Source organism: Lutjanus erythropterus, chromosome 14 (genome assembly GCF_056507025.1).
Source record: "Lutjanus erythropterus isolate fLutEry1 chromosome 14, fLutEry1.hap2, whole genome shotgun sequence".
Classification (NCBI taxonomy): domain Eukaryota; kingdom Metazoa; phylum Chordata; class Actinopteri; order Lutjaniformes; family Lutjanidae; genus Lutjanus; species Lutjanus erythropterus.
In genome coordinates, this window is record NC_139330.1 from 1,528,091 (window position 1) to 1,550,814 (window position 22,724).

General features: G+C 39.9%; 2 protein-coding genes across 2 annotated transcripts in view; one reads left to right on the forward strand and one right to left on the reverse strand.

Moving 5' to 3' along the window:
- slc30a6 (solute carrier family 30 member 6) overlaps positions 1–15,097 on the reverse strand; it is a 72,444-nt gene extending 57,347 nt beyond the window's left edge. Inside the window, exons 1-4 of the mRNA XM_084736162.1 lie at positions 14,887–15,097; positions 13,296–13,342; positions 11,386–11,472; positions 1,673–1,757 (exon numbers count right to left, since the gene is read on the reverse strand). Coding sequence (XP_084592288.1) covers positions 1,673–1,757; positions 11,386–11,472; positions 13,296–13,342; positions 14,887–15,070 — 403 coding nt within the window. The 5' untranslated portion in view covers positions 15,071–15,097. The remainder of the gene's footprint in view (positions 1–1,672; positions 1,758–11,385; positions 11,473–13,295; positions 13,343–14,886) is intronic.
- A 690-nt stretch (positions 15,098–15,787) lies between these two features.
- On the forward strand, positions 15,788–22,718 carry pcgf6 (polycomb group ring finger 6). Its single transcript, XM_084735847.1, has 11 exons — positions 15,788–15,890; positions 16,212–16,316; positions 17,528–17,627; positions 17,990–18,086; positions 18,371–18,426; positions 18,534–18,593; positions 19,146–19,263; positions 19,684–19,711; positions 20,083–20,181; positions 22,051–22,137; positions 22,223–22,718. Exons 2-11 carry the CDS (start codon positions 16,242–16,244, stop codon positions 22,271–22,273), a joined length of 771 nt encoding a protein of 256 aa, XP_084591973.1. The 5' UTR covers positions 15,788–15,890; positions 16,212–16,241; the 3' UTR covers positions 22,274–22,718.
- Positions 22,719–22,724: the final 6 nt, after the last annotated feature.

Consider the following 22,724-nt stretch of genomic DNA (forward strand, 5'->3'; position numbering starts at 1 on the left):
GTTGTTGGTCTGCTACTGTTAGTTTTTTTGAGTTTTGTGTGACTTGGTGTTTTAAAGGGTTCGATCAGATCAGAATGACAAGGACGGCTGTGTGAAGTTGTATCAGTGTGTATTTGTGTGTGTGGTTTAGCGTCCTAAATATAAGCTTGTCACATCGTCCAGAGCGAAGCCTGTGGACAGCTCAGCTGAGGCAGAGAAATGGTTTTAAGTGCTGCTGCTCTGCTCACACACCACACACACACCACACCACACTACACAAACACACTCTCACACTGCAGACCAGCACTGATATTTATGGAAGCTACTGACAACTGATACTGCATGCACATATTCAAAATCTTTAAAGCCCAAAACTCTCTCTACTTAATGCCTCCAGAGCAGAGCTGAATTTTCTGCAACGGTATTTGGACACATCACAGGACACTGGAGCCGTGTCCACATATGAACTCTACATTAGAGATGCCCTCCAAAAGTTGGTGATTCGAGTCATTGGTCAAGAAGATCTCGCGTCAACTTGCTTTTTGTCAGTCAAATCAGTACATTTTTGCACAAACAGCAATGCAGGAGCATCTGTATCTGCATCTGTAACTCAACTATAAGGAAGATACATAATTTTTCTTTCTGTGACTGAGGTGGTGGGAATCTCTGGGTACCTCACAATTTGATTCTGATTCAGGGGGCTATGATTCATTGATAAAACAATTCCTGATCCATCTCATATTCATTAAAATTTCAAGTTTTTAAGTCAGTGAGTGCTGGATTTGTCAGACTGTATTTGTCTACAGCTGCTCATATTCAGCCAACCTCACCAAAACTCAAGAGGTAGCCAAGTTTAGGGCACACATCCAGCTCCTCTACGTAATGTCTAGATATGTTAAGGATTGCAGTGCAAATGTGACAGAGGTGTTGGGGAGGACAAGATTATGGTTACTACAAAACATACAAACACAAAAAAGTTATTAGAAACCATGAACATCCTTCAAATATTATTTTTCAAATGTTATTGTGCTTTAGGTGGACACAGCTCAGCTCTGCTGTGGCTCTTTGTGAGGAGAGGAAACAAAACAAAACATGCTTGTCAACATGACAGATGTGACAGATGTGTTCTCTGTGTTGTAGCACCAGAGGGTAAAAAGAGATGCTGTGAAGGACTCTGTTTCTTCAACATGCCCTTTAAAGTGCCATATTTTGACTGAGATGACCCCCCTTCAAACACACACACACACAAATACATACAGATACACACACACACACAGTGGAGGGATCAGTCTGAATCCCTGTGGTGAGACAGCACAGCTAACACACTTCCTAAAGACTTCTGTGTGTGTGTGTGTGTGTGTGTGTGTGTGTGTGAGTGTGTGTTAAGCTGTGTGTGTGTGTGTGTGTAACTGTCAATCTGTGTTTACTGTGTGTAGACAGGTTATCTCCACCTGTTAACGTCTGCGTCCGAGTCTCAGAGTGTGTGTTTTCTGTGTGCGAGTGTGTGTCAGTTTGCATGTGTCTATCTGCATCTCCCTCAGTCACCGTGTTAGTTTTATATATGTGTGTGTGTGTGTGTGTGTGTGTGTGTGTGTGTGTGTGTGTGTGTGTGTGTGTGTGTGTGTGTGTGTGTGTGTGTGTGTGTGTGTGTGTGTGTGTGTGTGTGTGTGTGTGTGTGCGCGCGCGTGCTCACCCATGCTGTTGGTGGAGCTGCACCACATCAGCAGACAGCCGGTGCACAGCAGGTTGAGAGCCCCGAACAGCAGGATCCTCCACGACTGGAAACGACAACAAACAAATAGAATAACTGTTAAAGAACAATAACTGAAGGAGCAGCGTGGTTCAACATCTGGATCGTGGTCCAGCAGTGGCCACTCATTATGCAACAAGTTTTTTTCAATTTTTAAATACTTGAATTTTGGAGAAATCAACCGGATATTGTTGTGATTTTAACATCTAATAATTAAAAATGCTGCAGTGAAAAAACAAAAAAGCAATGACAGATGTAAGTAAATGTATTTCAACAAAGAAAAAAGGAAAACAAACATAACATTTCCATTTTAAACAACCTTTGTAGTCATCTGAGTATAAATTTCTGAGTTTTTTTTTCTGTGTGTGTGTGGGGGGGGCACTTGAATGCACCATGAAGTCTGTTGTCGGCCACGAGCTTCGTCATACAGAGCAATGTAGATTTCAGAGTTTATGAGGTTTACCTGAATGCAACATGAAGTCCCTGTGTGTGTCAAATTCCAACAGAGACAGCAGAGGACAGAGGCAGCACAGCCATAAAGGACACCAAAATGCAGCAAAGTTTTCTATTTCATGACTATTTTGTTGCAAACATTTACAGGCCTGTGTGGCTGATGGATTTCTGGACGCTGCCACTTCATAATCTGATCGGCCTTTATAGAGACCACAACCAATCAAAGTATTTAGAACAAATAAAGGGCAGATCGAGCAGAGAGGAAATCAAAAGAGGACCAAGCCAACAAAATCTGAGCAAGTCAACATAATCAGACAGTCAAAACAGCCCACTGCTGAAATGCTGCTGGTGGGACGTGGAGCCGTGTGGAGCACGGATCAAAACTCTGGTGCAGACGTGCCACACACAGTGGAATCAACAGGTTTCTACTCATAGTCAAATCTGAACAATCAGTAGAGAAGGACAGGAAAACCACAGATAAACCCTCCAAAGCCTCTAAAGTGGTGAATGGGTATGCATTTAACATTTAATATATTGCTTCTGGTGAACTCTAAATGTGAAAGTGTGAACATCTCTTTTCTCTCAAATTCAAATCACAATTCTCACGTTGACCCCAGATGTTGCACTTTCCTTAAAATTATTATTTTAAATGTTAGGGAACAAATTTGTAAGAAATAATACTAAACAAATTGTATTATAAATGTGTATAAAAATATCCCAGCTAGCTCCTAGCATTCTTCTTACAAAGTGAGCTCATGTGAGTGACATAGTGACATGATGTGTGACCGAGTAAAGCTTCCCCGCTGATCTCTGGACAGTGACAGGCTTACTTTGAATAGCATCGGGGACACTGAATAGCGGATCTGTATCATCACTGCATAAGACTGTTTGGTGCCCCCTGGAGGCTTTGGGGGCTTTATGCAATCACACAGCCCATATATAGCATGAAATGGCTCAGGTGGCCATGTTCATCAAACACACCTTTAACCCAAACCTGTATGCACAGAATAATCCTGCATTGCTTTATCTTTTTAACAATTCAAACTCAGCCACTTTGGTCCTGCAAAGCCTTTTAAGTGACTGTTTTTCCTTGATGTTACTTCTTTTTCATAAAGTCCAGAAACTCACAGGAGACAGACAAAAGGAAAAGAAACAAATGTTGAAAAAAGGTTGAGATACCTTGATTTTTAATGACTAGTAGAGCTGAAATGATTTGTCAATGAATCGATTATTGTGAGAAAACTAATAGTCAAGTATAACTGAAATTCCAATCATTCTCTGGTTCCAGCCTCTAAAGTGTAGAATTTCTGCTTCATATCACAGTACACTGAATATCTTTTGGTTGTGGACTGTCGGTCAGACAAACAAAGACATCTGAAGAGGGCAACTTGCCTCTGCAAAATTATGATCAGCATATTGTCACAATTTTTTGCCATTTGATCCAGAAAATAATCAAAAGATGAATTGATAATGAAACTAACTTCATTAGTTGCAGCTCCAGTACCCAATTATGAACCTAAATGATCTTCTCCAACTGTTTTCTCAGCCAAGCAGGAGGACTCCTCCTGATCAGGGTTTCCCCGACTGTCAGTCCGCGTCCTGCAGCAGACTCTCTGGCAGGTGACCAGCGGCTGTCTAATCTAAATCCAGACCTACAAACCGACTGGGAGCCGCTGGGCTTTGGCTGCTGGATGTGGAGTGAGTTTCCTGGCCCGCGGTCGACCTGCTGTGTCTGGGATTTGGGAGGATTCTCTGACTGAACGAGGACTGGCCATGTGGCCCAACATGTTCTCTACAGTCTGAATCAGTTCATCACAGAAACACCAGCTCAGGGGAAGGTCACTGTCAGAGGACGAGCAAGCAGAAAACAGGCTGAGGGCTGAGGAAGAGCAGCTCTGCTCATCAGTAAAATATATACAGGTTTTATAAAGTCAAATTATGTGTTTCATTTATTACTATTTTAAAAATAATAGAGAAATAAATTCAACTAAATGGAAAGAATGTAACCATGACAACAACTCTAAAACACTGAAACTTTTAAGGGACTTGACAGTTTACTACTAACAATGTTCTGGATTAATCTGAGTCTACATTCAGGAGAAAAATCCCACATAATTCATTCAATACGATAAAACATCACAATGCTTTATAATATTTATTTAATTATTTTCAGGGCTGTATTGACTAATTTGAAGCTTCATTCATTATGTTGAAATTTGAATTCTACAGTAAATCAACATTAGAAAGATGCAAAGCTTTTTGTGTCTTTTCATTCTGTTTAAACAAAATATTTCTGCACAGTTGTAGCTAAAAATTGTGCTACACCAATATTATTAGTATTATAGTATTTGCAGAATTCCAGTGTTGGCTGCGTAGGATTCTTTCAGACTTGTGTGACCCAAACATTTCCAATAACTCCAGACTGTTTTGAAGTCCAAAAGTCAAACTTCATTGCAAAAAAATAGATGCAAATAATTTCCAATCCACAACATGTTTTTCTCTAATGAAATATTCAAAATAGATTTAATTATCATTATACAATGTGGCTATATAGCGAGATTTAGATGTACTTCCCTCTTTACTTCTCATAAAAACAATAAATAAATTAGGCTATATACAACAGATTGGTTGCATAGATAAAAATAAAACTATCCTTCACCAACCTGCTGTATATAATTCAATTTTTATTTTTATTTTTTATTAGTAGTAAAGAGGGAAATACTTCTAGATCTTGCTATGCAACTCTCAAAAGCAACATTTTCACTGTGGTCAAAAAACTCACTCAAGAGGCGCAATATAATGAAAAATCTCATATCTCAACGCAGATCATTTCCAGATAACAGGGATTTTCTATAAATTCAATGTTTAAATAGTAGTTAATATAAACGTGGAGATCGGTCAGAAGCATAATTTGCAAAGCACAGTTTTCTGGTCCATGTCAGGTACATGTTAGAGTCCCTGTCCTGTTCAGAATCACCCTGTTCTGAGTCACGTTCACTCTCCTCCTTGTCTGCCTTCATACAAATTTCCTACCTGCCTCAATACTGGATGGACAAACACAAAGTGTCAAAGTGAAGCTTGGAATGTAAAGAAATGGCATTCGATACAGCTCTAATTGTTCGAGGACATCTTTAGGAAAAAACAAACACAGTACTGTGTAATGACTGAAGAGTGCAAAGGGGGAGAAATCTTAATATCTTTCAATTAATTGTTTGTCAGTACCTCATAAAATGATCCTTCTAACTTAATTAATCACTGATCACCCAGCAAGCATGTTTGGTAACCCAAAGTCAACATATCCACATGGTGGCCAACAGATGCATGCTGGGTCTGTCCTGGTCTCTCTGCTATTTTCATAATCCCTGTCACAGTAACGACTGCTGAGCGCTCGGTCTACAGGCTCATACGTGCACTGTACAGTACAGAGTGTAAAAAACATGCACGCTCTCTTTTGGCTCTAATGTGACTGTGCTTGTGGGCTGCAGCTGCTGCGGTGTTTATTTCGCTATCTGAGGGGAACCAAGCTACATGATTTTGGAGTTTGTTGCATGTCCTAGAGTGGCTAAAGCCTTTTTTTAACCCTTGTTACTGATTTTTGAGGGAAAGTGGCAGAAATATGACTATGTGTTAAGAACTGATTATTTAGACTATATGTGTAGCTCTCCTTAAATTGACCAGCAGCCAACACGCTTAAAAACGCACAACTTCTACTCTGTAGGCCAGCTGCCTCCTTATTTTTTCAATTGTTACTGTACAATAATTGATAATGGAACAAGTTGATTGTGACTGCTTTTCTGTTTACTGATCTAAGAAAGAAAAATGACAGATACAATGTTTATTTGTTAAGATAAAAATGAAAAAAAGAACTGCAGCTGCTGTTCTGCTTCCAGGTTTAAGGCAAGACAGACAACTGAACCTGAAACTGCTGACGACGAGGTCTGTAGGTCATCTTCAGTAATCCGGTCATGATTTTTGGAAATAGACACTGCATTTGAGTTTTACATCCTGCCCTGGCACAAACACGAGCTTCTCGTCCATGAGTTGATGCACGCTACCTTCTGTTCAGTGTTACGGTTGTTGGCTGCAGTTTGGTAGACAGAAAATAGTCCCCACATAAAACTGCTCACAATGAGGTATTTTTGCCTATTTGAGCGCCACAAGCTGAGTGCCATTTAGTTCAATTATACTGGAGAGAAGACAAGCATCTCTAAATCTCTGCACCTCCCACCAAAACAGTCTAGATGGATTAACAGCACCACAGGTAAGAGGGAAAACATGCATTTTGGAGCAAAGTGTCCCTTTAAACAGATTGTTTCAGTGTTTTGACAAATGACCAATGCTGTTATTTCATAAGTGGTGAGGAGGGCAGTCTTGTTGTATAACAAAGAAGAGGTCATTTAGCTCTGTACAATCTGTATCTGAACCCATTCACTCTGTTCTCCTCCGTCTGCTGCCTGGATGTAAATTCAGCAGAATTTTCAATGAAGAATAAAAAAAATAAAACCTTGAGTCTAAACTCGCCCTCTGAGCAGAGAGAGAGAGGGGGGGGTTGTGTGTGTCAGAGCGAAGAGAAACAAGGAATGGAACAAGGGAACGTGTGTGTGTGTGTGTGCGTGCGTGCGTGTGTGTGTGTGTCCTGGCCTGTCACTTTGTGTTGGAGTCATATGCCGTGGTCGGGAGCGCCGAGTGCTGTGAAATCTACAATTACTGTGGTGTGCTGTGTTATGACAGCACTGGGGCGTCTGGTGACAGCACTAGCCAGCGACAGGCATGGGAGACCCACTCTGTGTGTGTGTGTGTGTGTGTGTGTGTGTGCGTGTGAGTATGTGTGTGTGTGTGCATGTGTCTGTGTGTGCAAACAGAGAGACAGCACTTGGTCCAAAACATTCCCCACCCCCTCCCCGCCCTTCACGTACACATATACACACACACTTGCCGCCTGGAGGAGAGCGCGGTTAAATCCTGACGCTCTACTGCCCCCGTCTGTCCATCAGTGGCGTCGCCCAGGCTGTCCGGCGGCATGACGGCGTGCCAACATATTGAGGTTACATGTGACATTGGAGTGACAGGGCTGCAGCGGCCGTACAGCAGCTCAGTCACCAGGTACTGTATTAAACAAGGAGCCCCTGCTGATGCCAGGCCTGATTACATCATTGTTGTGCGCCGTGCCATGCTGCCACATCATCGAGCAGTGCCGAGCAAAATGTGTGTCATCGTGGTGAGCAGAGGCGTGACTCATATTAAGCGCTGAAGAAGAGAGGAGCAACAAAAAGGATAAGTCAGGGGGCTTTTTGGGATTTTTTGGGGACCAAACAGGAACCTGCAGCATGGCGGCGCCACCGCTGTCGCAGCCTGCCGGGGTGTCCTCTCCCCCTCAGAGCCGTCAGGGCTCTGTGTCTCCAGGGTGGCCGTGTTCTCCTCTCAAAATAAACCTACTTACATAATGAATCGGTGGCGGCGGCGGCCTGTTAACACGGGCAGAGGAGTTTTCCGACTCGGTTGCTGCAGCAGAGACGAGATAACGCCCGGTCCTCTCGCTCTCCTGTCCTCAAGTCATGTCTTTCCTCTGCTGACGGCCTGATGTCCCTGTTCCACTTTTATCAGGACATTGTGTTACTGCAGCAGGGGCTGATGGACTCGAGCACCAATTGTGCTCGAGCCCACGGTGAATAAAATCCAGAATAATTCTCAGCGATGCCCTGAAAATATACTTTTACTGTCAATTCATGTGATAAACATAGTTTAGCCTCTGAGTCGGTAAAGTTTCATTAATAAACTGTATGAAACTCTGCTGTGAAAGAAGAAGAGCCAAGAAGAGTGAAGAGACAAGAGCCTGATCAATATGGGATTCAACATGAAGATGCTCTGTTGCAGATTGTGCAGTCTTTTTGTGCACACCAATGCACATTGGTCAGAACAGCTGGTGAGCCTGTGAAGCAGGGCTGCACGTGGATACACATGATCAAATATGATTAACAGGAATAAATTGATTCAAGCAGACATTAAACCATTGTCATTGCTGTGCTACTAGACGAAAAGGGGAAAAAGGCCACAAAAAGCAGAGGGTTTAGGTTGACAATATCAACCTCTGACAACCTCTCGTCTGCAAGCACAGGAAGGACATGGTACAGTAGTAACACCCACCTCTAGCTTGATTTGACTGGTTGTCTGGGTCAAATGAGACATCAACAAGTGGTGCTTCCCTGCTTCTTTGCAGAAAAGTTGAGAGTTTAACTTATGTTAACTATACTTGTTTAAAAAACACTAGAAAAATGTAACACCCAGCAAAAGAGAGGAGCACACACCAGACACAACAGAACATCATTATTCTCATTTTCATTGAAAATATGACGTGACGTTGTGGGAATCTGTAACAAACAGTGACGTGATGTGTAGGCCAGGACATCTCTGCAGCCAGACAACTATTCATAGAAAACACTAACCACATCTAATATTTCTGGCATAAATGTTGGGGTTTAAAGAGAGCAGATTTCAGCTCTAACTATCAATCATCAGCGACTCTGCTGTAAACGTACGCTGCTGTATGAGCCTGTAAAAACTCCTGTTATCGGTCAAACTGTACCTGAAATCGGATGTTGACACTTTGTTTTGTTCACAACACAAAAGGTAACAGGAGACATGAGACGAGGGCAACGAGGCGCTGAGGAAGCACATCTCAACTTTCGCCAGTTTGAACTATGTTTGGCCTCTAAGCCGTGTTCGACACCGTGTAATCCAATCCAAGGCTCTATGGGGAAGCAAGACCCCCTGCCAGCGTGTGCTCAAAGTGGATTATAGTACAATAACGCTGACACACACACACAAAACAATTACATCTGAGCTCCGTTTACAGTCATTATTGGTGTGATTTGTATGTCCTTGCGCTGTCTGAAAGCTTTTTTAGCTTCCACTCTACATCTGTCCCTGTTTTGTCATGACGCACAGAGGACCACTACTTTTTTCCTCCACGCTAATTTTAGAAAAAATCCTTTGCATCTTTCAGCATTTGAACTGAACATGTTTTTAAAGGGAAATTAGGACAAACTCCCTGTTTTCATAGCAGTGAGTTTAGAGTTGTTCCTGAGGTAGAATATTTAGTTTATCAGCCTGCAGGAACAGAACAGTACATGTCCTGGCATTTAAATCATCATAAGGTGCTGCTGTAGAACTGTGAGTGTGACCACACACGTACCGAATGCAGCACAAGCAGTCAACAGGATCAAAAAGGCAGAAAAAGTCTTTGGGTGAGCTGAGTTTGGTGCCCAACCAGAGGCATTTATTGATGTCTGGGCATAAACTCTAAGGTCAGAAGAGGAAAAACATATCTTATCTTTGTTTGATCACTTAGAAAGAGCTTTAAATTGTTATCAGCAGATATTAGAAATGCTGTGAAAGCTCCATTTTGACTGGACCAGAATTATTATAACTTATTAAATCAGTAAAGCTGAACAGAAATAAAATACCCTCACCAAGAATTAACTTGTGACCTCAGTCTAAAAGTCAGTAGGCTGTTAAAGTGACCCAGAGAGAAGACAAAATAATCAAATGGCCTCTGATGTGCCTGTGTACATTATGCAGATAAGAAACAAACATGCATCCTAACTGAGAGTGGATCTCTGTTCTCCAGAGCAAAACCTCTGCATGAGGAATATAAGGTGGTTATAGGGCCTGACAGATACTGGATGTTTGGGGCCAATGCTAATAACATTATGAAGGAGTTTAAAAAATCTGATATCAATATATCAGCAAATGTGGTTAAAACCTGTGACAAAGATATGGAAAGGAGGCAAGAAATTTACAGTTATTCAAAATGACACCAGGGCACTGAAACAATAAACTTTCACTTAAGTTTTTAATGATTATAAATAATTATATAAATGTTAACCAAGTGACTGAGATAGGCCAATAATATGGGCTCTAGTACAAAGTGGACAAAAGCCTGTACATTCAAATGTGTGCTGGACAGAAGGAAAATAGAATCTGCACACTAGATAATGCTCACATGGACATTTATTAATATGTCACTAGGTTAAAATTATAATATTATTTCACAGTTTTTAGTTTCACAAAAAAAACTTTTATCACATATTTATGTTATATTATTATTATTTTATAAAATAATTGCAGGGTTCTGTGATTTGAATATTGCACTTGGCCATATTGCAGTTGCGATAATATTGTGATTAATTGTGCAGCTCTACATACTCATGTCATGTGATGTGTTGAGTGCTGTCACACACATATTAATAGCCTTTTCCTAATTTCAAGTGGCATCAAATCAGGCACATAAAATTACAAAAATGCTACTGCATTGTTTTTGTTTTGCAATTGTACACATGTAATTCAAATATTCATTGCCAAAGAGGCAAGCACGTTGTATGGCTTGCATTCACACCTAAGACATGAACACAATGTGAGCCAGACTACCTCAAGATGTTGTCAAGTAGATCCAATCACAACACATTTACACCTTTCATTAATGTGCGTTTTTCCTTATCTGGATAACATGTCCAGATGCAGACTGCATTTTAAAACCAGGTGTAAATGGGGTGTTAGAGACGTGGGTTATGCTACAGAAGTGGTTGAAAAACTCTACTTACCACTCTAATTACTGTTATTAGAAATTACTGTAATTGACATGAATCCATGGTGACCACAGCTGATATTTACTGCTCAGAAAAGTATGAACTTGGGTGTAGAACTGCATTAAAGGGTCACTGGATTTTATTGAGTTCCTCAGGTTCCAACTCAAGATTAATGAAAAGACAACATGCAACAGGTGAAAATCAGCACAAACAGTACAGTGAAGCACCTCATCAACTCTACACAGGCACCGCAAATTTAATACAAAGTGTACGCATACAGAGACTACAGGCGGAAGCTGCTCATGATAAGCAGTCGAGACAAAGTGCACGAGCGTTCAGCTTGAAGCTGATGGTATTTCACTGAGCGCTTTCACTGGAACATGGTGACCTGATAGAGAAACAGGATTACTGGAGGTGTTTGGGTTTGACTCTGTGTATGAGACGCAGAATCTAACCAGCTTACAGCAGAACGGGATTATAAAGTGACCACCAAGACGAGGTTCAGATGATGATGAGGAGGAGGAGGACCAGACGGATCAAAAAACATGAAGACAAAAAACACCCAAACTGCCACAAATATTACATCTTAAACGCAAAGGAAAAAACATACACACTTACCCGTCTGTCTGAGGAGACCAGTCTGAACTCCTGGATGAGTTTTCCAATGATGGATCTGTGTGTCTTCCTGAATGGATGAATGGTGCCCTGCAAATTAAAACACATGATCATAATTATCAAAACTACCTTTTAAAGAAAGAACAGATAATGAGACTTCATCTGATAAGAGTGTGAGCAGGGAAATCATAAAATGTCAGCTAAAATTATTCTGGTTGTCCAGAATGAATTTAGATTAATATCAGTACAATCAGATTCATCAAGTCTCTGATAGCGAAGCACAGAAGGAGGCAAAGTGTGACCTACACCGCCACCAAGTGGTGTGTCAGTGTACAACACTGACTACAACTTTTTCTAAAACTCTGACTGAAGGAGGAGTTTTAGGTCATGAAAGATGGCGGAGGGAAAAAATATAAACAACAATCTAACATATCTAACATATTTTCTTGAGGGATTGAAAAGCCACACAGACTTTAAATAATTCAACAATAAACTTTAGAAACTGACTCAAGATTCATTTGATGGCTGTTAATAACATCCCCCACTTAAAATACATCTCTTTAAACCTCTCAACACCTTTAAACAGAAGTAAAAAATATCAATAGGTTACAATTAAATGCAACACTGCAGAAGTTCTCTTACTTTTGTCATTTTCTCTGATTTTCTCTGGATTTTTAAAAGTCTCTGATGATTTTTTTGATATTTTTCACTCACAATTTTAACTATTATAACCAAATTCCTGTGTCACACAATGAGTGCATCTAGTTCCATCATACTGGAGAGAAGACAGACATCTCTACAGCCGTTATCTCCAAAACTCTGCAACTCACACCAAAACTGTATTGGTGAACTGCATTTTTTCATTTGGGGTGAAGTGTCCCTCCAAAGGCAGAATACAGACTGAATAAGGAAAGAAATCACTGTAAACACAGAGAAGACCAACATGTAAACCCTGGTCAGCTTAAGTTTGCTCTTTCCTGACTGATAAATTGCTGACAAAAAAAAACCTAAATAAAACAGACAAAAATGTTTAACACAAACCAAATGAACTATGAGGACATGGGCAAAGTACATATACCAAGCCTGATTTGACAGTGTCACAATGTCAGCTTTAAATTGAAAATTGATCAAAACAAGCTTTCAATTTTAATAAGTGAGATCAAAAGAAGAATCTGCAGTTCTTCCAGTTATTCTTTTTCTCTCCACCTCCGCCTACTAGCAGCGTCTGGCATGTGTCTGAAGGGAAAAACAACACAGCATAGTCTACCAGCTGTCATATCACACTTAATACCACATAGACTCTTTTAAAAGAAAAAATTGTAAATGTAAATAACAGTTGTCAGGACATAAAACCAATGACCTGTTGATCTTTATAAATCAAGACTCAACAGTTTAACAACAGCACAGCTGTCAGTGCTACAAATAAATCAAAAAATGGCACCCCTACTCTATATAATATATAGTTGACAGGAAGTGGTGAATAAATGAATGATTTTGGACAGAGGCAGTGTTTTCCTTTGGAAGGGATTACAAATAATCACGCTGAAGGAGAGACAATCACAGCAACACTGTATGACAGATATTAGTACTAATGTAACATTTAAAATTAAGCCTCCAACAAAACAAAGCAGGTTCAGGAATGTCATCGGTTTTGTGCCTTAAAAATTACACCTCTGACACTGAATCTTCCAGTGCAATCAGTAGAACTTAATCAAATTTTATGTAAATAACTTCCCTCTGCACACACAAACCAGCAGTGCTACAAGCTGTATCAGCAGGTTTTTTTTTGGGTGACTTGTGTGTGCATGTGACTTTTTTGCAATAAAGGACAGTGATGAAGCCTGAAACCCATCTAATAAAAAAAACTGCCACTGAAACTGACAAAAAAACAGAAAAGAAACAGAAACACTCACCAAGACGTACGTGTCATGTTCATGCTTCTTCCTGTGGAGGTGGACATCTGTGGAGCAAAACAGGTTTCACAATCAACATGCAAGAACAACAAAAGACAACAGAGAAGACAGCCTACTCGACTCAACTTTAACCGCCCTTTTGTCTTAATGTGTCTTAATCTATAAATTCTGCTGAGGTGATGTCATTTTTTGACATGAGCTGATCTGAGACAGACAGTCACTGAGTTCCAACTTCAGAGTGTGCATTTTCAGAGCAGTGGGCTTTTGTTTTCAAGATAACAGGCTTAGCTTTACATCGACAGAAAACTGACATACTTAGAAACAGCTGATCAACTGCCAGAGGAGGACTTGTCCTCACTTGTTAGTGACAAAGTACAATGTTGCCCTTGTCTTGCTCTCCTGTGGTGATCCTGCAGCCTGCCTGAGCTTCAGTCTGGGGAGGAGGGAGCCAAAGGAAACAACTTGCTTCAACCTCAGATTGTTTATTATATAGCATTTAAACATTTAATATACAGTCTATGGCTCCAACAAGCTATTTGGACTGCAGGACTCATTTTTGGACACACAATATTTTCATATTCCACTTTAAAGTCACAAATAAGTCAAGTTAAATTTTATTTATATAGCCCAATATTACTAATCACAAGTTGCCTCCAGGGGTTTTACAATCTGTCCAGCATGTGACACCCCCTGTCCTGTAGATCCTCGAAAGAGTAAGGAAACACTAACCCCCCACCCCAGAAAAAAAACATTTTACCAGGCACCTTGTTCGTGAACATATATTAACTTAATTTAATCTCATAAGTGTATCAGTGTATAAGAAACTTTGCTATTAAAATTTTGTAGTTAATGTACTTTTGTGACATGTCCTAGTCCTGGTCTCTATGATGGAGAGGAGGTCCTATGGCTTAGGTCCACCAGGGGACACCTGAAGTTATTCATCGTCTTGCTAGAACCACATTCTTCATATGTATCAGAAACTTTGTCATCAAACGCTGCAGTTAATGTGATGTTGATGTTCTGTACATTAGTGATGAGACAATCTGACACTCAATATTGGTATCGGCCTGATATTGACCAAAATCACTGGATTGGGGCAGAATATTTGTTTCACACTTTGAGCATGATATGTTTTTAGATGGCTGGTTAAGTAAAGTGTATCCATTAACATGTATTAAGACATTACAGGCTTAATTAGCAGCAACAGTAGCTCCGTCCATAAGGACAGGGCTTGGAGACCAGAGAATAGCTGGTTCAAGTCCTAATGCGACCATAAATACTTTACAAATTGCTCTGTGCTCAAGTAAAACCTACATTAAGTGTTTTTGTTGACTGTAAACTGTTTGTCAGTAGGTTCACTGCTAAGCTAACATTAGCTACATCAGCGCATTAACGTCAACAGATACGGAGGCCCAGGCGGACACACTGAGCTGGTTCAAAGTTACCTCTTAAGACAACATTAATGTTTGTTCAGTCGTTATAAACTGAAACTGCTCACCGCTCATGTCACAGTCAGCTGTTAGCTCAGTTAGCAGAGCCGCTGCCTGTTTGACTACGTGTTGTTAGCCGTTAGCCAGTTAGCATAACAAACCTGCATCACTGACGTTGATCACATCCACCGACACCATGTCAGGTTTATCCAGCGGCCCCACCTTCCTCTCCGTCACCCCGGACGGCACCACGTCCGGCTTCGGACCAAACTTTCGGGGGTAAAAGTCCCCGACATTGTGGTAGGACAGACCCGAAGACGTGGACATTACTCCGTCCATCGCCATGTTGGACTTCCTCTACCAATGAGCCGCTTAGATTTGGTTAATCTGCGCATGCGTCGTTCTCTTGTTCTTCCGTGATGATTATTGACAAACCATCTTAAAGGCGTATTACCGCCACCTGCTGGACTAGAGGGTGGAGCAGCAGAATGTCAGGATAGAAACTGGAGGGAAGACAGAAAAAAAGTGTTTTAGTTTTCTACATATCCTTTCTGGAGGTAAGACAGAGCACAATAATGATTTTCATATTTTTTAATGTCTCCCACATGAAATATGAAATATGTCCATATGAAATGGACAGCGGAAGTGGAAATAAATTCTGAAAAATTACAGATTTATATCTTGTATTTTATAATAAAAGGTATATTAAAATATATGTACACATTTAATTAGTGGAAAGCTGTTTATATAAGTTTCCATTGTATTAGTTTAGTGCAGTAAGTAATATTTGAGATGAGTAAAATAGTTATGGTTGCTGTTTCTTTGATCTGAATCTGTGAGGTAATCAAGCCCTTTCATTTGTATGTAAGACGGATGTAAGTATGTAAGAAATCAAAAAAGAAAGAGCATGGAAATAAATAAATGTGTTATTTATTCATTTATTTATGTATTCGTTCATTCATTCGTGTCATAACCTCATTTTTGTTTATTTATGTATTCCATTGATTGATTACTGGCATTTAATCTGTGGTTCACACTCCGGAGCAGAGGGGGGCGGTAACGGTTGCCAACCGCCGTTAAGACCAAAGAAGAAGTAGAAGAAGAAAACGAGGAGGACGCGCGAGCGAAATTAACTCGATAACGTGAGTGAGACGAAGTCGACAAGGTAGCTTTAAAGTTAAAGTTAGGAAATAATTTTATTTCGTGTAAAAGTGTTCTTTTGTAGTAATAACGCTGACTGAGACACTTCACCTGTCCAGTTTAGTTAGCATTAGCAGCTGAACAGTCGCTGCAGTGTGTGAGCGCACAGGTGTTTTTAGCTCTGAAGATATTCAACAAGCTAATGTTAGCCTGCTAGCCGAGCGCGGCTAAAGCAACACAAGTTGGCAGGAAACTAAAACTAACTCGGAGAAGAGCTCACCAACTTGTACTTAAAAAAAACTTTTAACGTGTTTTGTTAATTTGTTAACTTTGTTATAACATAAAGACAGCGGGGAGGTTTGTTGCGGTTGTTGGGATGTCACTTCTTCCACATGGACGGAGGAGTTCTGAGGAGACGATCAACTTATCAGACAGCGACTCAGAGGATGAGGTACGTTTACACAGTTTGATCACACTTTATGTTACAATACGCTTATAAGATTAAAGAAGATGAACTTTCTATTAAATAAGACAAAAAGAAATATGTTGTCTATAACACTCTTATTAGAGGGTAATTAAGGACGCATTACAACAGAACTACTGTAAGCTGAAGTTAATTATTTTCCACTTTCAGAGGCTTAATGAGTTTTCTTAGAGGTTAATTACACTTTAAAAATACTGTATGCATCACAGGCGCTCGAGTTATTGCACGAGTAGTATTGTATTGTTCAGTTATTGCACAAGGTTATTGTAAAGTCAGTCAGATAGTATTATATTTTGTTTTATTTCATTACTTTTCCAACATTATTGTTTAACATCATAGGCAGTATTATGTTCATTATCATGTGTGCAATGATATTTTTCGAGTAAATTTAATATCATGGTTTAATATCATGTTCAATATTACTTTTCAGTATAATTCTTGCATTCATTATGTGGTACATTATTACTTTTTAATACTCATCATTTTCATTGCCAATATTGCTATTAATGCCGATGTAAATACTCATTTTTCTAGTTTACTTTTTTTTTTGCTTAATTGATCTTAATTTTATTTTTTATTTAGACATTTTATCCGTTTTCTCATGGGAAGTTCATAATATGTTGGTTAAAATACACATTTTAGTTGTTTGTCCAGGTTATCAGTAGGCATCCATGATATGGATTTTTTTTTCAGCCGATACTGATAACGACAACTATCTGCTCGTCATGGGCGATACTGATACGACAATTAATAGTTTCACGTTTTTGTACTTTAAAAAGAAGTAAATGATTGATGGTTTAATATTCCACAGCTCTGAATGAACCAAATTTAACTGATCTCACTATTATAACAAAAACAAACTGACTCCTCAAATGTTCAGTTATTCTTTCTAGTAAAGTGTCAGTTATTTTGAAGGAGACAGACACACTGTCTTTTTTTAGTTTTAAATGAATGACATTTGAATGACGAATGACACTAACTTTCATAAAATGACAACATTACACAGTACATTGTAACAGTTAATTGCATATTAATGTTTTGACAAGAAATAAGTTAAAATGTTGCTATGATGGTTGTTTCTTGCTGTAGTTTACTCTCAGTCAGTCATCCTTGTAGGTGAAATATGTTATGAAGGTTAAAACTGCAGCTCTTGACTGTGATTTGTTTAATTTCCACAGCCTAAACTCCCCCTCAATCAGTTCTATCCATATATCCGCTGTGCCCTCTGCTGCGGCTTCCTGATCGATGCCACCACCATCACAGAGTGCCTCCACACATGTGAGTCACAATAGAGGTCTGCTTTAGAGTCTCCTTACATCACTGAGAGCACAGCAGCATACAAGCATTTGTCAGGTTTCTCCTTTGAGAACCAAACTTTTCGGGATACAGTAAAGCAGACAGGAAACAAGCAGAATGATGGACAATAACACTACAAACCAGGGAGGCTGTGGTTTCATAGTTCACCTCCAAAACCACCAGACTGTGAGGAAAAGGATGCAACTAGTGATTACTAACTGATATATAGTTATGAGATTATTTAAACTGTCAGATATTAATATGTATATTGGTATCATACATTTCTATTGACATACATGAGGTCCTGACTGTCTGACATTGTGATGTGTTTTCTTGTCTTCTAGTTTGCAAAAGCTGCATTGTGAGGCACTTTTTCGGCAGTAACAGATGTCCCACATGCAGCATTATAGTCCACCAGACACAACCACTGTACAACATCAGGTAGGTCTGTCACTTCCTGATGTATTTTCTGATATTGATCATCTTCTGTCCTTGTTCAGTGAATACATCAAGTTTTAGATTCTTCCAAAGGAAAGAAGTCTTCTAAAAGTGTGGGAAAATATTCTGAATTATTCTGAAAACTGGAATGCATTAGATTTCTTTTACGTAAAATTAGTTTATTGTCTAAAGTCAGAAATCTTGACATGGTGAATTCTCAATTTGAGGCATAGAAATCTGTGACAAAGCAGTCAGTGTCACACTGGAAACACTGTGTTTTCCTGCAGGCCTGACAGACAACTGCAGGATATTGTCTACAAAATGGTTCCCTTCCTCGAGGAGTGTAAGTACAGCAAGACGATGTATTTATTTAGTTATTTGATCTATGTACATTATGTGTTATTTTCTGTACAAATTCTAATGTGAACTCTTCTGTTTTTTGTACCACAGTGGAAAGAGAACAGATGGTTAATTTCTATAAAGAGAGAGGGCTGGAGGTGCCAAAACCAGGTAAAATAATCAAGCAGTGGTAGTATAGTATTGTGTTAATGGGTTATTTAGTTAAATTAATTGAAGAGTTGCAGATAAGATATAAATATTATTTAGTAACAACACTTTTAAAGCGCTGTTGTTCCCAGAGTTTCATGGGGAGCAGAAAGCTACTTTTCCATACAGATGAGAGCAGTTCATCTGGGAACTTTGCTCCGCCCCTTTTATGGCGTAAACAACCACCCCAATTTGGCTGGCAGTCAATACAAAGTCTGAGATTTTTGCCACTTTAAATACATAAAATATGAACATTTCGAAGAAGAATGTTTCACTAATTAGCTATTTGGAGCCCAAATCTTCTGATCAGTCAGGTGAACAGTTTTGTTATGTGGTTGCCGTTACATAATTGGCATTGTTACATAGAAAAAAATAAACAAATAGGGGTCCTTTCAGTCTGCCCCTATCAAAGTGGGTGAACTTTATATCAGTAACAAGCTGTATTTTGCTGTTTTGGTAATTTGTCTTTACTCTAAGCCAGTGTTATCCCTGTATTTCCTGTGTCGTGCTCTGCAGCGGTGGTCTCCCCTGCGGGTCCTGTTGTGTTACGGAAGCCGAAGAAGGAAAATGCTACCCAGCCTGTGTTCACTCTTCCTCCTGAGCTGGACGTATCTCTGCTGCTGGACTTTGTTGGGTAAGAAGCTCACTGGAGACTTACTTGTCCAGCCTGAGTCACGGTTGTATTGTCTGTAAGGTACTCAGCCTTTAAGGCATTTGGCAAAAGAAAGAAAAAAAATTTAGTTTGCAAATGTATTACCATCTTGACTTTTTCTCACTGGCCAAACATATCATGGTGTTTTTATTCTTCATCTGTTAGTCAGTTAATGAGACTCACCTGGTATCATGTTAGTACAGTTACTCTTCGATAGGAGAACAGCTAACAGGTTCTCACTGTCTGTTTTTGTTGTCTTTTTCCCAGTTACTGTGTTCTACTAAATGTAACTCACAAATGCAGTTACTCAGACCCACCAACAGATGGTGCCATTTCTTACATTTGACTGCCTGTTCATCACCAGCAGTTCTTCCTGTGAATTGACTCTTCTTTTGTTTTCAGGGCTGAAGAGGGCATCAATGACTATAAGGTAATGACTTACAATACTCATAATGTGACTTCATAACAGTTGTTATTAGACTAAGGACAAGATGGATGATAATTTGATCAAGTTTGAACTTGAGGTTTACCCCAATTTTCTGGTATTTTAGCACTGCTCTCTGACTAGTGATACACTAAATAAACAATCTGTGTGTTTAAATGTTGAACTAAAAGCTCAAGCTCAGTACAATGTTAATATGAAAATGTTAATGTGAAAAAGAAGTTTGAAATAAAATTTTTAACCCAGTGTGTGATGTTTCACCATTTTAAATTACACAGCTTCAATTTAATTCTATAGTTTTTGATGAATTACAACATTTTGACTGTATATTCCACCCTAACCACCCCGTCCCTGTTCAGCCATTAGAGCGGCCGTACATCTGTGTGTCGGGCGAGGCCACTATCCGCCACGTGGAGCTCTTCATCAGGAGGAAGATGGAGCTGAGCCCAAGCTGCCAGGTGAGTCTGCCAGACTTACTGCTAATGAGTTCACAGAGTGACATGACCACAGTCTTGATCCTGATTGTTGCTTTAGACAGACTTGGAATCAGGACAGCAAAGGAAGTCGGTATTAAAGAACAGTGTAGGCGTGTGCGGTGACCAGGCTGGTGGATGGAAGTGAGTGGGTGCTTTTACGTGTTAGAAGACTGTAGTTTTATAATAGAAACAGTTTGATTTCACCTCTGCGCTGCATTTGCATGTAATATACGGGAAAATGAAACAATACAGCAGGTGTGAAGAAATGTGTGAGCCGCCACGCTCATAATGTAACAATAAACCAGTACAGAAATGACAATTACCAGAATAAACCACCATATTCTGAAGAAACACTAACAAACAGTAACCTCTGCATTTATGAACATAAAGCAAACTTAAACTCCTGGCAATGCATCATGGGAATCTTTGAAAATGAGAGTCGTCTCTCAGCCTGTCAGTTTCACAAGCCAGAGTCATATAGAGTACAAGATGTCTTTACACAAGTTACATTACAAAAAGGACACAAGCTTTCCAGACTGAAGTTCGGTTTCAGCCTCGTGTAGCCTTATTACTACTAAGAATAATAATAGTAACAAATGTATGGATGCACTTTAGGAGACCTGGGATGTAGTTTCATTCAAAAGACGAGGCATGAAAACAACAGCAACAAGCAGTGCAACGATGAATATACAATCAGAACAACAGGGAGATGAAACAACTGCTGAATCCAAGCAGAGCCCAACAGAGAAGGGTCCACTGCTCAGGTCAGAACTCAGCAGGGTGCCTACAAATAAAGGACAACAGACACTCCTTCAGGACATCAGTAATCTGATTATACTGAAATAATTAGTGCCAGGGTACCGCATGTCTGTCTCAGCAGTGGGCATGCTGTAAGAGAAGGCTCATGGTTACACATATCAGTGATCACAAGTGTCCTCCCGTCCTCTAAACAAAATGTTAAAGTGTAATCAGTTTGGCAGAGACTTCAGGTGCATTTTGTATTTTGTAACACGTGGGTGAGGATTAGCAGCTTACGCTGGTTTCCTGGCTGCAGTGCTGCACTGCCTGTCTGGACAAACTTGGAGAGGACAGAAAGACTCACCGAAGGTCCCTGTCGATTGTAGCAGAGGTCACAACAGTTATATAACTCTTCCCTTTAAATCCTTACATTGTTAGAACACTTTTAGAAACCTTACGGTTTATCGTAAATATGTAAGAAACAAGTGTTACTGAAGACCACAGACAAAACATGGATGTACAGCTCCTCAATGCTGCAGAAGAATTGTAATTACAGGGTTCAACATTTTTTTATTTTTTATTTTTCCCCCACTTGTCTGGTCAGGCAGACGGTCAGAAATTTACTTGTCTGGAGTCAGTATTTTCTCGCCCCGCCACACTTTTAATATATTGTTTATTTTATTTTGAAGGGCCCTGTAGAACACCGCTCTTGAACCAGAGTTACATCTGTGGTCCAAATAGTTTTATTTATTAGTGGTCATCAAATAATAACTTCCAGGAGCCATGTTGGTGTGGTGTTTCTGTTCAGTCCAGTCACTCCGGGATTTCATGGACATCTTTTGGGATCATTGTGGCCTAAAGTGCTTGATTTGATAGCAGCTTTTCAAAAAAATTCTGATTCATTTTGCAGTGTTCTTGCAAAGAACATAGAACATAGTGACAACAAGCCTCACATGCGACTCTCAAAAGCTACACTTGATGCTGTGAAGCCCTCAGACTTTGTCCCTTTGTGCAGGACTGACCCAAATGCCCTGAAAGTTGACATTACAGGGCTGATCATCTGTCTGATTTGATCTCTGCTGCAGTGATGTGAAGTGTTTGTGTGTCCTGCAGGTGGACGTGGTTTGTGGAGATCACCTCCTAGATCACTACCAGTCCCTCAAAGACATACAGGACTCTGTGGGCGAAGAGGCACTGCAAGTAAGCACCACAAGAACACACGCAATTTTAATAATGTCACTTTTAATATTTTTGTTTGATCCTTTTGGTTTCCTCTTTGCTGCAGGACGGTCTGTTGGTGCTCCACTTTGGTTTGGTCCTGCCCGCCGAGTCCTGAGCTCGAGGAGTGGACGTAGCTGATTCCTGAGGGGATGAACTGAACTTTTTGGACTTAATTCCTTTGCATCAGACTCTTGTCACAATGTGGAGTAAAGTCAGCATCATGGATTGTCACTCCCTGCTTACAAAACGTTTCATAAAACCTGAAACTACAAAGTACAGCAGGTGGGTGAAGAAGACCAAGAACTCTAAACTTATTTCAAACACTGTAGCATCAAATGTTCAACTGTGACGAACATCACCTCGTATTCAGGACAACTTATGTATCTGCTGATCATTTGCTGGCGTACATTCGATTTACTGAAGTGCCGGCATGTAAAAATGTATTTTTCTTGATGAATGTAAATTATACAGTATCTTTTTTATGTTAAGTTCAGTCTGCTTCCCCTCCATACAAGACTGTGACTGCTGCTGTAGCTCAAATTGGACTGAATTACTGTTAGTGTGTC